Below are 18,370 nucleotides of genomic sequence, written 5' to 3' on the forward strand. Positions count from 1 at the left end.
TGCCTGCCAGATAGAGGAGAGCAAGGCAAACATGGAAGGGGCTGGGGGTCCTGGCTGCTAAGAAGCTCTTCCTAGGTCAGTGTAGAACCAGGCCACCCAGTCGAGGAGGGGCTAAGCCAGTGACTTAGCAGGATACCCAGGATTCAACTGAGCTGCCTTTGGCTGGAGATGTACCCAACAGTCTAGCCTAATGTCCCTTGGCCTGCATGGTCTAGCCTAACCTCCCTGGGCCTGCATGGTCTAGCCTAACCTCCCTGGGCCTGCATGGTCTAGCCTAACCTCCCTGGGCCTGCATGGCCATCTAGGATGCTCCGACCTATCCGCCCCCTCCATCACTCAGGATCGGACTTGCATCGCGGTCAGATGGTGCTCCCAGCCTCTCCCAGCTGCTTCCCCCAATACAATCCTTTCTGGCTGGATCCAGCCTTGGCATCTGCTTCGTGGACAAACACACTGTAGTTCTGTGTGGTCATTAAGGATCCCCACTGCCAATCCTATGTGACCCCTCCTCCCGCCTCCTAGTACCAACACACACACAGGGCATAATAGGGGGAGAGGGTGAAGAAAGAAAAACCTTTGCCCTTGGTCTCCTTGTAAAGTGCCCAGCACAGAGCCTGTCACAAGGCAAGCGGTCAATAAAACATTGTGACTGTTAGAGGGACAGCATGGCAAGGGGCTCTCGAGCCCAGAGCGTGCCCGGTGGACTGCAGGGCAATGCCTGCCCTGGGGGGTGCCCTACTATGGCTGACGCGCTGCAGACAGCCGCTGGGAGGATCCTGGGGTGGGGCTGAGGGACACTGGACCTCTGCAACATCTCCTTCTGACTTGGCCATGGACGTCCTGCATGCAGTCACCTCCTCCCCTGCATGGGGGTGGGGGATTTCTGGAAGGCGTTAGACTCCCTCCTGTGTTGGCTCACATCAGGCACAGGAGCCTGGGTGTCAGCAGATGTTTTGCTCAGCAATGTGATCCTGGCAGCTTTAGTCTAGATTCCAATCCGCCCAATCGCCCTGATCCAATTGCCAGACCTAGTGTTTGCCAAGAGGGTCTCCCCTTTAATTTGAAGAACAGCCAGGGGTGGGGACGTAGCTGAAGCCACTGTGCAGTTGGGCAGAGTGCGCAGACGGCAGCTCCTGACCTAGGCTTTGGGCCGTCTGAGAGCTCCAGCTGAGGGCAGAAATGCCCCCTCTACCAGGCCTGTGGTCCCCTTTCTGCCTCCACTTTGGAGAATGACCCAAGAGCACCCATGGGCACATGTGGGGCTGGCACCTGTGTAATTTGTACACTTATTACCCTCACAGTCAGCTCCCGCAGGCCTCAAATCCTCCCCCCAATGCAACGCTGGTCTGAGGGGCCTAAGGGAGTTTGCAAGCGACAACTTTATGAATTAAGTTCCCCCTGAAATGCACACACTGTTTCTCCTTTCCAAGATGGGCAAAACCTCACTGCCCCCCCCCCACTCAGGCCACACAGCCAGTCCAGAAGAAGGCCAGGGCCGTGATGTCCTGGTCAATGTTTAACATCTGGCTCTCTGGGGGGGAGAGAAGGCTAACTTGTGGTACTTGACCATTTCTGTGGGTAAGGACTGACATTATGGCTGATGTTAAGCTACCGACACGATGTCGCAGAAGGTGAAGTCAGGGGGAGAAACGCAGTTCTGGCATACTGTTGTGTAATATTCCACCGTATACCTATAGAGATGCAATAACCTCAACAGCATGGATAATAGTAACATATAAAGTAATTAGGAATGATGAGTTTTGAGTATTTACCACCTTTGTTTTTAATACAATTTAATTGTATGTTTATATAATTTAATTTCTAATGCAACCAGCTTGTAAAATTTCTGAAACTTCAACCACTGGCCCTCATGAGCTGGTATGAGCGGGCTCCAGACCACTGGGTCAGAAGCTTTCCCCTGGAGTGAACTGCTGAGGGTGGGAATCTGAGCGGACAGAGAGACAAAGGGGAAGCCCTGGCCGCCTAGTTGGCAACTTCATTTTTCTTCCTCCTCGGTCACCAGTGTCAGGTGTTCTAAGCAACGTATGGGACTCTCAACAAACACGGGCCATTTGAACTGAATAGAGTATGACGTCAATTCCACGCACAGAGCAGCTCAGCTGGCCAGAGGGCAGGTGAAGGAATGAGAGAAGGGGAGGAAGTTTAACATAACTGGAGGTAAACACAGGGCGGGGCTGGCAGGGGATGCCAGAAACTTGGAGAGGCCTGAGTTTCCAGGTCTCCAGCCAGCTATTCCCCAGATCCTGGGTATTTCTGGGTTTTGCCCCAGACCTGCTAAATCAGAATTTTGGAGGTGGAGCCCAGGAATCCCCTGGTGGTTGGTAGGGAATCACCCCAGGGCTGGGATCCAGTGATTGGTTCACCTCTGGTCTTGCAGACTAGGAGTGGCTGGGAGCTGTGGCCAGGGCACCCTCTCTGGGTACCGCTCCCTTGAGCAGGGGAGCCTCTCTCTGGCAGGTGAAGCTGAGGGTCCTTAGGACTTGGATTAGATTTAGCTTTAAATCCTAGCTCTAGAATCATCTCTCTCTCTCTCTCTCTCTCTATATATATATATATATATATATATGTGTGTGTGTGTGTATATATGTGTGTGTGTGTGTGTGTATGTCCCTCAGAGACCTGGCCTTTCTCCCAAATAATCAGTAATTCCCGAGACAGCAGCCGGGATGTGACTAATGGTTACAATGTCGGGACCTCTGCAGGCTAAAGATAGCCTCTTGACCTAAGTTATGTTTCAGCTCCTGAGCCCTAAGGTGGATTGACTCCCTGGCTACTTTCCCATGAGACCAGGCAGACAGACCCGAAGAGATCTCAGAGGTGTCCTCCAGACCTGGAGAAATGATTCATTACCCTCACCTCACCTTTGACCCATCAGCTCCCAGGAGACCCCGAACCCCTAACCCGTGGTGTCGTGTGATTTCACCCTATAGAATCTGTAACCTACTCCCCATCAGGGAGTTCGGACTGTTGAGCATTAGCCTCCTGTTCTCCTGGGTGGCGCCACTGATAATAGCCAATATTTCTCCACTGCAATTCTCGTGTGTAGTGTGGGCTCTGCTGGCGCCGGAGGGGGATTGATGAGATCACGGGCATACCATGTCCCGGTCAGTGCTGTGTGTAGTAAGGGTCCCCTAAACGGCCGGGGTAGCTGTTTGGGCACATGGCTAGGTGGCAGCACACCCCAGGCCTCCACATGTTTAGACACAGCAGAGAGGACGCGAGACCCCAGAGCAGAAGGGATTTTGATATCTTGAAGGCAAAAAACTTTGAACTTGTGGAAGGAGTTAGAAGACCTGATGGTATTTGGTCTCAACTCTGCCTCCTCAAAGAGTTTTAGTGTCGGGGCAGTAAATGCTGTTCGTGTCCCGTGTCCGATCCCTCTTTCCTCTCGGGAGCTCAGTGCGGCTCTTGTGGACAGCCCCACGCGCGCTGCCCACGGCCTCGCTGGAGTGCCTCGGGCCTCTGCTGTTCCCGCTCAGAGCTTTCTCCCAAACCCGCAGAGGGTCGATTAGCTCAGGGTGAGCCCAGTCAGAGTTCCCGTTATCTACTGCTGTTTTAACAAAACACCCCAGAATGTAGAGGCTTAAAACGACACTATGCATGTATTTGCGAATGGCTGCAGTTTGGGGATGCGGCTGGGCCCCGCTTTCCACGGCCTCAGCCGGACCGGGGAGCCGGGTGGCACCCTGGCTGGACGTTCTCGCTTCATGGCTCCTGCACATGCCTGGCGTCTTTCCTCACAGCAAGGGTCTCGGGGGCTTGGGTGTCTTACCCGTGGCTGGCTGCCCCCAGAGCACAGAAGCAGGAGCTGCCAGGCCTTCATGATGCACGTGTTCCGGAGGCACAGAAGGTGCCCGCACATTATTCCGTTGGCCCAAACTGTCCCGGGGCAGGCCCACGCAGGGGGAACGGACTCTACCTCTTGCTGAGGGAGGGACAGGGCACTTTGCTGACCAGAATGTAGGATGGGAAATGCTGTCGTGGACATTGAGGACACAGTCCATCACAGCCGGCCTGCGTGGGAGAAAGGAGGGGATTAATGCCCCCGGGGCAATCCTAACCAGTGAGGGTGGGAACTGGTGAGTAAATGCAGGTCCCTTGACTTTCAGGGACAGTTTTGACCCTGGACAGGTTCTTTAGGGGTTCCCCAGCGGGACTGAGGCCCCAGTGCCCACAGGGAACTAGCTCAGTGATGCCCCTTAATTGCCTGTTGTTGTTTCTCCAGCTTTTTCTCCCCCTCCCCTCTGCTACTTCCTCCAAACATCCCCCGGCTCTGGTCTTAGGCCTTCCTCTCCTGAGAAACCAAACCAAGACACTCAGTTTCCTTGTTTGAAAAAAAAACCCTTAATGGGGGCTGTAAAATATTGCACCTGCCTCCCTGGGCTGTTGAGTAATCTGGCAGGAATGGATGTGAAAGGGCTTTGTCAGCTGGCTGCTGGGAGCTGACGTGAGTGGTCACTTTGAGCACAGGTACCCCAGAAGGGAAGCATGGGGACTGGGGGCCACTGGGTGGGAGTCTCTGCCCCCAGGTCATTAGGGCTGCCCTGAGATGGTGAGAAGCGAAGACAGAGTGGTGTGGGGAAACACGAAAGGGGGTGCGGACAGAGGTGCTTTCTGGGGTGTGGAGAAATGAGGTGTGCTGTGTCTCTGTCCTGCCCACCACTTCAGGTGACTTAGCAAAATTAGATGACTCATCAGGCCACCGCAGCCCCAGACAAGGTCCCTTAAGATCACCCGCCCGGCTTTGCTGGAACCTGCCCTTGTGGAACGAGCCTTGTGGATTTGGCCTCTGCCCGGAGGAAGAGAGGAGCTGAATTACCAACAAGAGAGTCCAGGCCTCAGGTTCATTCACCTCCGTTTGTAAACAACAAACAGCTGAGCCCTCCTCCACGCCAGGCCCAGACGTAGGGATCCAAAGGTGAGGCAGCCACGTCCCTTCCTCGCAGAGGCTCCCAGGCAGGGGCGGGGTGTGGACAGGGGACAGGAGGCGGAAATGGCAGAGAAGCGGCAGGCTGCTGTGGGAGGTGCTCTGGGCACGGGGTGGGGTGGGGGTGGGGTGGGGAGATGGGGGGTGGGGGGGTGGGGGTGGGGGGAGTGGCGGTGGGGGTGGCATCTGACCAGAATTCAGAATGGGGGCAGATAATTGGGGAACTCTTCCCAGAGAAGCTGATGCCCACCTTGAACCCCAGCAGGTCTTAGGACTTAGCCAGGAGGCAGGCAGGACATATCCCTGGCAGACGAGACTGTGTGGCCCTGGGGAGGCCTGGCTCATTTGAGAAATGTCACTGTGGCCAGAAAGAGGTGGAGGAGGGTGGAAGGTGAGGCTGGAGGAAGATGTGGGTCGGGAAGAGCAGTGGGAGCCCCTCAGGAGTCTAAAGCACGAGATGAAGGAGTCGTGTTCGAGTTTAGGATACGTACTGGAAGGGGGGCCAGCTAAGGGGCTCATTCATTCATTCAACAAACATCTGTGGAGTCCCTGCTAGGTGCCACGCCCTGTGTTGTGGGGATCCAGATGAGGGCTGTAGTGGCCAGGATGGTGGACGGGATGGAGCAAAGAGACAGAGATTTGGAGGTGCACTCTCACTGTTACACAAACACATCCTGGCAATTCACAAACTGGCATCTGGTTCCTGGACCAGTTGTGTATGAATCTGGAAATTGGGGACCTATTATTTCAGGGGTGGAGAGATGATTGGCAGGGCTGAGCCCAAACTTCAGGGGCCCACAGAAAGGCAGCTATTCCAGGAGACCCCACCCACAGCGGCAAACTCTGCCTACCTCCCTTTCCCTCTTCTCTCTGCCCCAGGCTCTAGGAAGCTTCCAAGCAATCGGTCTGAGAAAAGCTACTTTGGCCCTCGCCAGTGAGGGGGTGAAACCCAGACGTCTCGGTTTCTTTTTATCAGTCCTGGCAGGGAGCTAAGTGACTCCTCCAGGATCACAAGGGAGGGCAGAGGCCCAGCGGGGAGACCGAATTTGTGCTTGCTTCTCAATGTCTGTGCTCTGCTCCCCCTCAGTCTCCAGACTCTGAGGCTAGGAACTGTCTTCTCCATCGGACTGTGGGCTTTCTGTGGGTGTCTCCCCAACGAGATTAGAAACTTCTGGAGGACAGCATGAGGAATCGTAATGCAAGTCAGGGAAGCTGTGTTTGCTGCTGCCTGATGGTTTGAATTTGCAAAAAATAAAACACCTGCTGTGAGGATTAAAAGATAAAATAGAAGAGTTCAGAGTGAAAGATCCTTGAGAAATAAGGACAGGATATAAATACCAAGCACAAACCATGAAAATGGCCAGAAAGGAGAGCAAAGGGAACCAGACCGTAAACCCTATGAACGCAGGGATTTTTGTCCATTTTTTACACACTGTTGTTTTCCAAGTGTCCAGAACAGAGCCTGGTACATAGTAGGTGCTCAGTGAACATTAGTTGAAGAAATGACAGTGGAGAGCAGGGTGCCAGTTCACTACAAGGGCAGGGAGGCTGCTTGGGAGCGGGCCCACTGGAGTGGGAGTGTCTGCCTGGGAGCCCCATGGACATCTGGGGTTGAACAATGCACCCCATGAGGCTGTAGGTCTCACTGACCCGGGTCATGAATCTGGAGTCAGCAGAGGGATTCCCCTGCCAGGGTCCTCTCCCTTGACCCCCAAATCACCTCTTCTACTGTCCATCCCTCGACAGCTCAGGCACTGTGACGTGACCATGCTGCCTGAATGATACCCCTCCGAAGCTCTTGAACCCTTAGGAACTTGGGGTGCCTCCCGGGCCCCACCCTCTGCTCCAGCTGCTGTCCCTCCCCATTTCCAGACCTTTTGCTCAGAAAGCTCTGGACTAATCTTAGCCACAGTGGCCAAGACCACACCACCCCAACCTCCTGTTTGTGTCTTATCACCCGTGAGCACGATTCTGTGGAGCTGTGCCCCAGTAATCATCTCCTTAACTGCAAACAGGGCTGGTAACCTGCACCACAGGGAAGCGCCACACTGTGTTTGCCAAAGGACTTGGGGAAATGGTCAAGGGCAAAATAAAGGCAGTGCTTAGTGTGACGAAATTACCTTGAGGCTGAAAGGATCTAAATCAAAACCAAAGAACCTTGGGCCTGTGTGTGTGTGTCAGAGAGAGACAGACAGACAGACAGAGGTGATGTTTAGGCAGAGGGAGGGATGATATCAAGTAGTTGAGAACTGGTTGGTATTTTAAACAATGATCCTTTGTAAACACGTCTACCGTATACCCTCATGAAATATGTGGCTTGCTCCTGAAATCACAGAACTTTTCATTTTTCCCGACAGACTCTGAATTCTAACTGTCCCGGGTGGTGTTGGGAAGCAAGCCCTTGAATTGGGCCAGAAGACACCAACCTCAGCAGCCCCGTGCGGGGCTGCGTGGGTGTGAATCCAGGCTCCCCACCTGTTCAGGTCTTGCACAATCATCTCAGGGCCTGTTTCCTCACCTATAAAACAGGGATGTTAATACCCACCTCACAGAGCTGTTGCAAGAGCAAACGAGTTCATTTACATATCACTGGGTTAAAGCAGGTGGAACAGTGCTGGGCAGACTGGTGTCCCGAGTTTGCTATGACCACCCCCCTCTCTCCCTATGTTCCCGGCTCCTTCCTGGTTCTTGGACCCCTTCTGCAATGGTCCTTCCCTATCCCCACCCAGACCTGTTTAACTGTCACCTCCTCCAAGGGTGTGCTCTGCCCACCTCTTAGGTAGCCTGTCTCACCTTTCACGGTTTCTCCCTTCCAGACCACCCAATTCTCCTCTTGGCCCTGAGGCTGTCCTCACTCCTCCCTGATCTTCCCAGACTGCCCTCACCATATTGCCCCCCCACCCCAGCCCCCTCTCCCCCATAACACAACACCAGGCTGGCCTGTCCATCTCATGTTTTATTGTAAAAATGTTAAAATAAATTACATTTGACATCATTGCAGTATGTACACACAGTGTGTGCGATTCCAGGACAGCCAGTGACACCCCAGAAAGGTGGGGTGAGGAAACCAAGACGAGCCTATTAAAACATTTCACAGAGAACAGAAGGCCAGTCCTCACCCCACCGTCCAGCCAGCACAGCCCTCGGTCACAGGGTGAAGGGGGTGTGGACACACATGTCCACCGTCGTCTTCACATGTTGAGGGGAGGGGAGGTTCTGGCCCTGTGTGGCCCCACAGTACTGGGGAGGGGGCTGAGAGCGGAGAGGGTGTTGGAGGTCAAGGGTGGTCACTCACCTCCTGCCCAGCATCCATTGCCTGTGATGGGTACCCCAACTTGCTCACCTGATCAGTGCCCTCCCCCACTCTGTGTGGGGACTCTAGACATCATGACCTTGGCTGAGGTCATCACTGAGGTCACTGAGAAAGGCCCCATTGAGTTGGGGGTTGGATAGGAGGGTGAACACTGAGCTTCCCAATCCTTGGGACCCTGCTCCTTTTTTCTCTCCTTTGGCTCTAAAGCCAACAACAGATGCTAGGTATATAAAAACAGCAGTTTATTTAAAAAATAATAAAACAGACAGGGCAGAGTGGGCCGGCCCCAGAGTGGGCCTCACGGAGAACCTAGCAACTCTGCCAGCCCCTTCCCAGAAACATACTGTGCAGTTTCACATTGTCTTTAGCTCCCCCAATCACAAGTCCTTTCCTCCCTCCCTCTCTCTCTCAGACACACACACACACACCACACACACACACACACACACACACACACACACAAAGGCTGCAGGGAGGAGCTTGATTCACATATTTGGCCATTTCCATTTGTGAGCCAAGGGCCAGCTGGGGAGCAGCAAGGTCCTTGTTCTAGGCACAGGGAGATGGGAGGGTTGGGGCAGAGCTGAGCTGGCTCCTGCAGCTTCCTGGCCACCAGCTCCAGGAGCCCAGCCTCAGTGGCCATGGCCTGTCCCTTCTCTTCTTCCCACCACTTCCCGGGAGGCAGAAAGCCCGCATCTACATCACTTGGCCAAAGGGTATCTGAGACAGGGACTGCTCTCCGGGCTGGGCTCAGTCTCAGGGAATCATCAAGGTCTAGGACCTCGGGCACATAGTAGGACTTGCTCCCGTCTCAGGAGTGTTGCAGTGCCGGCCTCTGTCTCCTCACTCCCTCCCCCAGGCGGTCTCGGCCCTACTGAGGTTTGCAGTAGGGGCCAGTCAGGCAGACAGGGGCTGGGGGGGGGGATTCTTGCCACAGGCAGAGACCTGCTCCTGCAGAGGCCTGAAGTGCCCAGCCCTACCCCCCAGCTGGACCTCCAAAGGCAGGGCCCTCACTCTCTTGGAAATGCCAGCTCAGTGCTGAGCACACAGAAGTTCATTAATACTGGTTAAGCTCAACAGGCCAGGGCCCCGACCTAGGAGAACCGTTTGACATTCTCAACCGTATGATGGGGCGAAGGCCCATGCAGTGCAGGCCTCCTCGGGGTCAGTCTTGCCAGCCCACGGTGTCTTTGAACCATCAAATAAACCAGCTGTGCCCAGGACAGACGCCTCCCACCGCCAGGTGCCGCTCAGCTGGAGAAGAGAGGCCCTGTCCTGGGGACGCCACGCTTGGCAGGTGGCATCTAGCTGGAGGGGATGAAGGTGAGGAAGGCCCTGGCCCCCCACTCCCAGATCCAAGGGGTCCCAGGCACAGCAGGACAGCCCAGGATGAGGGTAACAGAAGCCAGAGGTGGAGTGGGGAGCCGGCCCCGCCTCACGTGCCCCTGGGGCAGTTGTCCTTGTTGTACTCGTTCATGAGCTGTTCGTAAGGCACAGAGAACTCCGACTCGGTGCTGGTGAAGGTGGACTCGTCCGAGGAAGGGAACTCGCCCAAGTTCAGGGGCGCCTCAGCCCCAGCCTCCTCCTGGGGCCTCTCCTCCCCGGCCAGGTTGTCCTCCAGAGAGGACTTGGACGTCTCTTCATCCAAGAGGCTGGTCTCCTCGTTCGCAAAGGTGATGTTAGGGTTCTGGAAGATGAGGGGGTGGTAGTCCTGGGCGTCCCATGGCTCGCCCTCCTCGCTGATGCGGTCCAGCTGGTTAATGAACACCTCAGAGGTGGGGGAGCCATCCTCGGGGGGCCCGGCCCCAGCCTCCTCACTGGGGGACCGCGACACATGGCCTTTGCTCCTTAGTGTCTGAGACACCTCCTCTAAGCTGGGCACCCGGTTCTTGGAGTAGAACACCAGGGGGACCAGGGAGGCAGGGACACCCTGCAGCCCGCCGCCCTGAGGGACCAGGCCCGATCCTTGCCCCGGTCCTGGTCCCAGTCCTGCTCCAGGTCCAGGTCCAGGTCCAGGTCCCATCCCCGGGACCCTGTCCCCACCCCCACTCGTCTTCATTGCCTTCTTCCCAATCTGCTTGATGAGGTCATTGTAGGTCTCCTCCTTTTTGGACAGAAAGCTGAAGATGTTGACGTCCTTGGAGGCAGTGCTCCCTGTCATCTGCAGAGCCTTCTTGGAGTGTGGGGAGCTCTCGAAGGACTCCTTCCGCCGTCGCCGCCTCTTCTTAATGGCCTTGTGGACCTCCACAAACATGCTCACCTTCCAGTTGACGAACAGGGACAGCCAGGCCAGCCCCAGGTAGATCCAGAGCTCCACAAAGTAGCGGTACAGGGCGTGGTAGTTGGCGCTGGGGTTCACACCTGAGGACAGAACAGGAGAAGCCCAGGGGTCAGGAGCACATCAGTGGGACGTGGAAACACCTAAGGTCAACGCCTCCAAGAGCGGGCATTGTGCCAGAGCACAGGACACACAGTGGGACCCACTGAGAAAGGAAGGAGGCCTGTTCCAGAAGCTGGCATGTCCCATCGCCCGCAGGGCCTTGGTCCAGGCACTCAGGTGCCTTTCTCAACCCTCAGCTGCCTGAGCCTCAGTTTCCCCAGCTGCCAGAAGTCAGGAGAGTGGTTCGCTAGGCTGAGGGAGGCTCAGGGGACAGGGTCGCCAGGAAGGCTGGTATTGGAGCCAGCACACAGGGCAGGAAACAGCCCACGAATGTTTGCCTTTCAGTTAGTCACCTATCCTGACACCTAGCTATTTTGTGTACGTTTTTTGGTGTATTTGTTATAGTTTAGTTAAAACCAGGATGAAAAGTGAGGGGCTCTGACACCCTCACTGAAGACACAGGCTCAGGAGTTTAATAGAAACGAGGCTGGGGGTTGGCCGAGAGGACGGTGAGCACTGGTCCCAGGAGGAAATATTCGGGACAGCCCTGATTCTCCTTCAGTGAGGGCTGGCCTGCCTCCTGGTTTCCTGTTTCTGCCCTCCCTGGACTGGTTCCTCCCACGGCGAGATCCTGACACCTGCTCCAGGGAGCCCTCCCGGGTCATCCCCCACAGTTCTGGCTGTTTTCCTACATTGCAGGATTATCTGAGACTGTGCACTTTCCGCTTCCAGCATGTTGGTCTGTATTATTATGTATCCTGTAGCCTCCTCTCCTCCCCCAGGCCCCCGGAGCTAGGGAGCAGCCTGGAACTAGAGAAAGGGGGCTCTGTCTTGGGTGGGGGCAGGACTGCACCTCCCTCATCGGACTGGAGGTTCCCCGACGGCAAGAGCTGTGTCTCCCCCTGCAGACAGGGGGTGCTGCTAATCTTACTCAGGATCTTGGGCACAAGCAGGTGTGATGACAACCAGGGCACACACTTATATAGCCAGGCCCTCTCCTCAGCGCCGATGAACAGTAACTCAGTTGACTCCTCTACCGCCCTGGGAGGTAGGCACTATTACTTTGGGTTTTTTGGTTTTTTTTAACCAGTTTTACAGGTAAGGACACTGAGGCGGAGGTTTAGTGTCTTGCTGGAGCTGAGAAAGTATCCTCAAACATGCTGTGTGCTTCTCCAGTACGGAGGCTTCTCCTTTGCCTGCTCTGGCACCACAATGGCAGGGTTGTGCCTCTGTCTCAATTTATCTCCCAAAACAGAAGGCCCAGATCTGCCAGGTCAGTGGAGTGTTCAGGCTTCTCTTTCCTGCTCCTCCCCCCACTCGGCTGCCCCCTGCCAGCATTCCCGAGTCTCCACTTACAATGGGGCAGAAGGGCCTGACCTGTCCCTGCCCCCTGGATGGGGGAGGGAGAGACCAGAGGCCCCTGGAGCAGAGGCTGAGGTCAACCGGGCAGGGCAGCAGGCAATGGGGGAACAAACACTGGGTCAGTGTGGCCAAACGGGGTGTCAAGAAGATTAAGAACCAGGATACTGTGCTGGCCACAGGCACAAGTACTAGAGTGATCGAGTGAAAGGACAAAGGAGCCAAAGAACCTTATCTTCTGCCTGGATTACATAGGGGAGGGAGTGTCTGGGCCCAAGGAGCTCAGGAAAAAGCCTCTCTTGTGTTTAAACTGCCTGTGGCAAGAGTAAAGTTTCAGGCCTCTGAGCCAAGCCTCTGGGGTAGCTCCCTCGAATCATATGAATGATGGAAGGAAGGCAGCTCTGTGACAGGGAGGGCCCTGGCTTGGCCCAGGGGCTCTCTGGGCAGCAGGCACCAACCCCGCAGGTAGAAGGCTCACCCCCTAGCTAGTGCCCCGAAGTTCAGGAGATGGGCATGCGTGTGCCTTTCCCAGTCTCCAGCCTGCTAGGAAGGGATCAAATGCTAAACACCCAGAGAGGAGAGGAGACAAAAGCCACATCCCAAGAAAGGGAAACAGGCGTCTTCTGCAATTGCTCTGTGCCTTGGTTTCCTCTTGCAACTGGCAGAGTGGAGAAAGGGCCCACGACACAAATGCCCACTGGGGCTCCCAATGCAGGTCAGCTGACCCGAGGCTGGAGAAGCAGAGAAAGAGAAGGTGGGGTGGGCAGGACTCACCGGCCACGAAGTCGCCGAAGCCGATGGTGGAGATGGTGATGAAGGAGTAGTAGAGGCCCTCAATGTAGTCCCACTCCTCAGTCACCATAAACACGAAGGGTGGGATCACCAGGTGGACCAGGACGCCCCACACGATGAAGATGGCCGTGCATGTGATTTGTGCCTTCCGCTGATGGGATGGAGGGGAGACCGAGTCAGACAACGGTGGCGACCAGGGGGTCCCAGCAGGGACACCCAGAGGGCTGGGGAGATGGACAGAGGAGAGGCCAGCAGGGCGCCACACCTGGGAGGAGGCTCACTGCCCAGGGTTGAGGGGAAGGGGAAATGATGCCAGCCTGACCCAGGAGGACAGGGGGCTCTGAAACTGGCCTCTTGCCCTCTAACACCTCTGTCCAATTCTTAGATCCTTCCTACCCTCCCATCTCCTGCCAGGCCAGGGAACCCCCCATCTCTGCCCAGCACCTAGGGTTGGGGACATACCAGGCTCACGCCTCTCTTGGTGAGGAACTGGCCCAGCCGCTTCGCTCGTCCCCCGAAGAACTTGCCCAGGGCACTGATCCATGTCAGGCAGAGTGGCACCCCAAAGAGACCATAGAAGACACAGAAGAGACGCCCAGCGGGGGTTTTGGGGGCCACATTGCCATAGCCTGAGGATGAAAAGTGAAGCTAAGAGCAGGGCCGCAGCTGGGATAATGGAGTCAGACTTGGAGTGGGCCCTGCTTCCACACACACACACACACACACACACACACACACACACACACACACACACACAGCTAGAGGGAGACCCGTTCTCTAAGATCACTTGCTCTTGACCTAATATCAATGCTTGGGAAATGACATTTCTCTTGATCACACTATGATCGTGATCTTTTACAGCACTTATGATGGTGCGGGCTGTGGCTCTGCCATCGGACTGGGAGCTCCCTGAAGGCAGACGAAGCCTCTACCATTAGCAAGTCTTCTCAAGTCGGTATATCCATGTGCAAATTAGAAAAAGACACCCTTCTCTGGGTAGATACCCCAGAGGCACTGTGGCAGATGGTCTCTGAAGATGGACATTCTTCATTCTTGCCCTTCTCCTGCAACCCTGCTGCTCCCGTCAAGCTGGCGTCTAATTCCCCTCCCTCTGAATCTGAGCTTTGGTGACTTGCTTGACCAGTGACAGTGGGTAGGCTAGATCTAAGACTGCCGCCTCTCCCCTTGATCTCTTGAAATGCTCGCTTTGGTATTTGCCCTCCTGGAACCCACACTATAGGTTTTCCCTCCAGCTGAGCTCCTGGCCAACAGCCAGCATGAAGCATCAGCACGTGATGGAAGAAGACGTTGTGAATGTCCGCCAGCTAGGTCTGCAGACGAGGCCGGCGCCAGCCACCGTGACCACTGCTGCCTGGGAGGCCTCAAGCAAGAACCGACCAGTGGAGACCAGTGGACCCACAGAATGGCAAAAGATAAGAAGTTGTGTCTTTTAGTTACTAACTTCTGAAGTGGCTTGCTATGCAGCCATCCACACGTAACCAGAACAGACACAAGCTTGGGGACCAAGCACGGCTGGGTTTGTATAGCAAGTGGCCTGCTTGGCCCCTTGCATGGCTCTGACTACTAGGCCGTGTCTTTCTGCTCCAAGAGCCCAGGTCAGGATGCCTGCACAGCCTCCCAGGCACAGCCAGTCACCAAGGATTTCTAAATCCCAGGAAGAGTGTCAAAAGGACAGGCTGCAAATGGCTCAATTTTACCTTGACAAGGCAGTGTGACCAGAACTGTACTCCCATAAGGTTCTGCGGAGCTAGGGCATGGCAGTGCATATCCTGAAGGTCCCAGAAAACTTACCGATGGTAGTGATTACAGTGGCTGCAAAAATCATTGCATTGGGCCAGTTCCAGTTGTTGAAGGTCTGGTTCCCTGTGATGGCCACGCCCTGTCCTGCAGCATCAGATACGACCTAAAAAGAGAGACAATGAAGGTCAAAGGAGGCCAGACTAACAGATGCTTTTTAAGTAACAGCACTCCATTAAACTCCTTATAAGCATTCATTAATCATCACAATAACAAGTGGCATTATTGTTTCCATTTTATAGATGATGAAACATTTTATAGAGGATCAGAGGTTAAGTGATTTGCCCAAGGTCACAGCTGTTAAATACAGTTGCTTCTCAACTTACGATGGGGTTACATTCCAATTAGCCCTGAAAATGCATTTAATGCACCTAACCTACCAAACACAACACCTTAGCCTAGCCTACCTTAAGCATGCTCAAAACATAGTATCCAAAAAACACTGTGGAGTGTTGGCTGTTGACCCTCATGACTGCGGGGCTGACTAGGAGCTGTGGCTCGCTGCTGCTGCCCAGCATCACAAGAGAGTATCCTACCGCATTGTCACTAGCCCAGAAAAAGCTCAAAATTCACAATCCCAAGTACAGTTTCTACTGAATGCATATCACGTTCACACATCATAAAGTCAAAAAATCATTAAGTCAAGCCCCTGTAAGTCAGGGACCATCCATAGGCGATCTGGCTCCAAAATCCATCCTCTGACTGAGCCAGTGCTTCTCAGACTTACATGCACCAGAGTCACCTGGAGAGCTTGTTAAATCAACAAGCTGGGCCCCACCAGTCTCCGATCCAGTAGGTCTGGGAAGGGGTCCAAGAATTTGCATTTCTAACAAGTTCACAGGTGGTGCTGAAGCTACTGGTCCAGGGATCACACAGAGAGCCACTGCACTAGACTGTTCTGCCTCTTAAAGAGGGCACAGGAGGACCCTTACACCACCCCAGCTCTCCACAGAGAAGTTCTACTGCAGAGTTGGCGTGGGAGGGACCCTTATACACCCTTCACCTCCACTGTTAGGATACCTACTGAGGTCAAGCTCAGTGAACTCCTGGATCTGTCCTCCAAGACCTCCTTTTTGGCAGGGACTCTATCTTCTTCCCCTACAGGCTCCCCCACCCCCCCTTCTCTGGATTCCTTTATCTCAGCCTTGGGCTGAGCAATTTCAGCGTCTAGGACAGGACAGATCATCGGGTGTATACATTTCAGGGTGACTCAAAATCGTGCTGGCAGTCCCCACAGAGCTCCCGGCAACTGGGCAGCAGGTGAAAGGCCACCTGGGGAGGTTCAGGGAGGAGCCCCAGGAGAGGCCTTATCTGTTCTAGGATAAACCGATAGCTGCCAAACCTGTTTCCACCCGACCAGACGCTGCCTCTAACCCATCCTTCAGCTCTGCCTCCATTCACCCTGACCTACCAATGGCAGGGCCTGGACCCAGAAGCAGCTCACAGGGCCAGGATCTGCGTTAACTCTGGGTCTTCAGTTCTGCCCCTAAGGAGGGCCCCAGGATCCCTCCCACCCCCCATCCAGTCCAGATACCAGGAACTCAGCCATAGTCCCTAAAAAAGTAGGCCTAGGATGAGCGAGGGAAGACAGAGTGAGAGGTGAGAACAGGAGAGACAGGGAAACCACAGCTTTAACCCACCTGCACCTGACTGACGCTGGGGGGAAAGGGAGTGGTAGGCAGGCTGTGCTGAAGGAAGTGCAGGCTCCAGCAGCAGCAGGCCCTTGTAAACGAATCTGCAGACGTTATAAAGGATTTTGCACTGACATGCTTGTCCGACAGGCCATCAAACCACATACTCGCTGCTTGGCCCCTCCCGGCATTTCCAGAGCCCCTCTCTGGAGGCCGTGGGCCGCCCAGCGCAGAGGCTGCCTTGGCCCTGCCCGAGAGCTTGCCGTCCAGCTGGCCAGGCCCCGTGCACGTGAAGGCACCAGGACATTTTGTTACTCATAGGTCAGCAGGGGAGCTAAAACAAACATGAAGGTCCTTCTAAAAAGGTTTCCCAAAAACGGCATCTTGTTCCAAGCAGGAGCGTAAGGCCATGTCCTAGTGTTAAACAGGTGGCCGAGAAAGCAGAACCACTTGGACCCCATCTTAGAGTGGAGAAGGCAGAGCACGGTTAATTGTCAGGGATATGAAGCACACATAAGGACACCTGTGAGCGGGAATTGCACCACTGGCCAGGGACAGATGTGCCTGAAGTGCCACTTCTGGTCATCCCCATGGAATCACGGGAACAGAAAAGTTCGGGAGACCAGCTACCTCTGTTCTCACACAAACAAAAAGGATGGGTTCTGGAAACTCCAACCTGACCTCCCGGGGACTTCCAACAGCAGAACACCGGGCACCCAGAGAGAAGGGGTGGGCACTGGGTCACCAAGAACGAGTCATGCTTGGCTAAGTGCATCTCCCTCTCCAAAGGGGCCGCGAAGCCTTGAAGCTGGGTGGAATGCCGGAAATCTAGATTTAGCAAGGCAGCCGAACACGTTGGATTAAAAACATTCATGTGAACAAGACAGAGAAATGTGGGGTAGAGCTGGGATTAATTTGTGTCCATTTAAAGGCAGAGAAACAACCACGAAAAGTAGGATCATTATCAACCTGGCCTGAGGGCCCCACGATCACGCCAAAGGCCTGGCCTCGTCAATATTTTCATGAACAACACACTATGGACAGAGATGGTTGACCAGTTGAATCTGCAAAGGATGCAAAATTGGGGACAGGGCTGGGATGGGAATATGGCTGACACACCGCAATGAGAGCCTGGGACTCAAAATCATCTGTACTGGAAAACTGGGCCCAAACTCACTAACGACTGTCTTTTAAATTTTTCCCCATCTTACACTTTGGGTTAGAGAATATGAGTACAGGAGCAAAGGGAAAAGTCTTTGGGTTTCAGCTGTGCACAAACCAGCACACATTAGAGTGGCTGCCAGAAGAGAAGCACCTACATCTCAGGCCATGTCAACACGTTGCCTACTCAGGGCTGGGAGGTGACGGCCCATTGTTCTCTGAGGGTCAGGCCACACAGGGGGCACTCTGTTCCATTCTGGGTGACTTCACAATACGTTAACTGATGAACCAAGGTCCAAGAGGGAACAGGGTGGCTTTTTGAGCTACTTCAGAATGGACAGCCCTTGGCAGTTGTCCATTTCTGATAAAGGAAAGAGTTTAGACCGAGCGTGAGCACCAGGGGGTATACATCAGGGATGTTGAAGGTGCGGCAAAACAGGGGTTCTCACCTGGGGGGGGGGGTGGCACATTCTGCAAGTGTGTAGAAATACTGCCTGGTGGGGGCGGCACTGTGCCAGGCACTGTTTAGACACCGGTGGTGGTGGGGGTGCTGCTGGCACTGAGTGGGCAGGGACCAGAGGAGCTGAATGCCCCGCTCCCCCCATTCCGACACTGTTCCCGCTGAGAAACACTGGCTTGTCAAATGTGATCTGTGACTTGAGAACAGTATGTGCTAAGGAGACATCAACCACAAGAGCTGGCAAAACAGGCAACCAAAGAGGTACTATGTGGTTGGGAGCTCTGAGGTGGAAAAGTGGGGCTTCCTGCCTTCACCCCGTGGTAGGTGCTCTCTGGGGCACAGCCTGCCTCAGCCTCTGGCCCTAGGTTATCAGGGAGCCACAGCCACATGGCTACCCAGAGAGGGGCAGGCAAAGGGGGCAATTCTGAAGGGCCTCGCATCCCCAGGGCTAGAAGCACCACTAACCCTTAGAACAAAATCCAGTGGCAGTACTTACGTCTACTGGTTA

At 54.7% G+C, this 18,370-nt stretch overlaps 1 protein-coding gene across 1 annotated transcript in view; it reads right to left on the reverse strand.

The window, feature by feature from the left end:
• Positions 1-7,891: 7,891 nt before the first annotated feature.
• The window catches only part of KCNK5 (potassium two pore domain channel subfamily K member 5), a 36,382-nt gene continuing 25,903 nt past the window's right edge, over positions 7,892-18,370 (reverse strand). The window contains exons 2-5 of the mRNA XM_081140570.1: positions 14,605-14,716; positions 13,255-13,421; positions 12,775-12,943; positions 7,892-10,622 (exon numbers count right to left, since the gene is read on the reverse strand). Of these exons, the coding sequence (XP_080996696.1) occupies positions 9,697-10,622; positions 12,775-12,943; positions 13,255-13,421; positions 14,605-14,716 (1,374 nt within the window). The 3' untranslated portion in view covers positions 7,892-9,696. The remainder of the gene's footprint in view (positions 10,623-12,774; positions 12,944-13,254; positions 13,422-14,604; positions 14,717-18,370) is intronic.

This window comes from Miniopterus schreibersii (assembly GCF_964146895.1).
Source record: "Miniopterus schreibersii genome assembly, chromosome: 6".
Classification (NCBI taxonomy): Eukaryota; Metazoa; Chordata; class Mammalia; order Chiroptera; family Miniopteridae; genus Miniopterus; species Miniopterus schreibersii.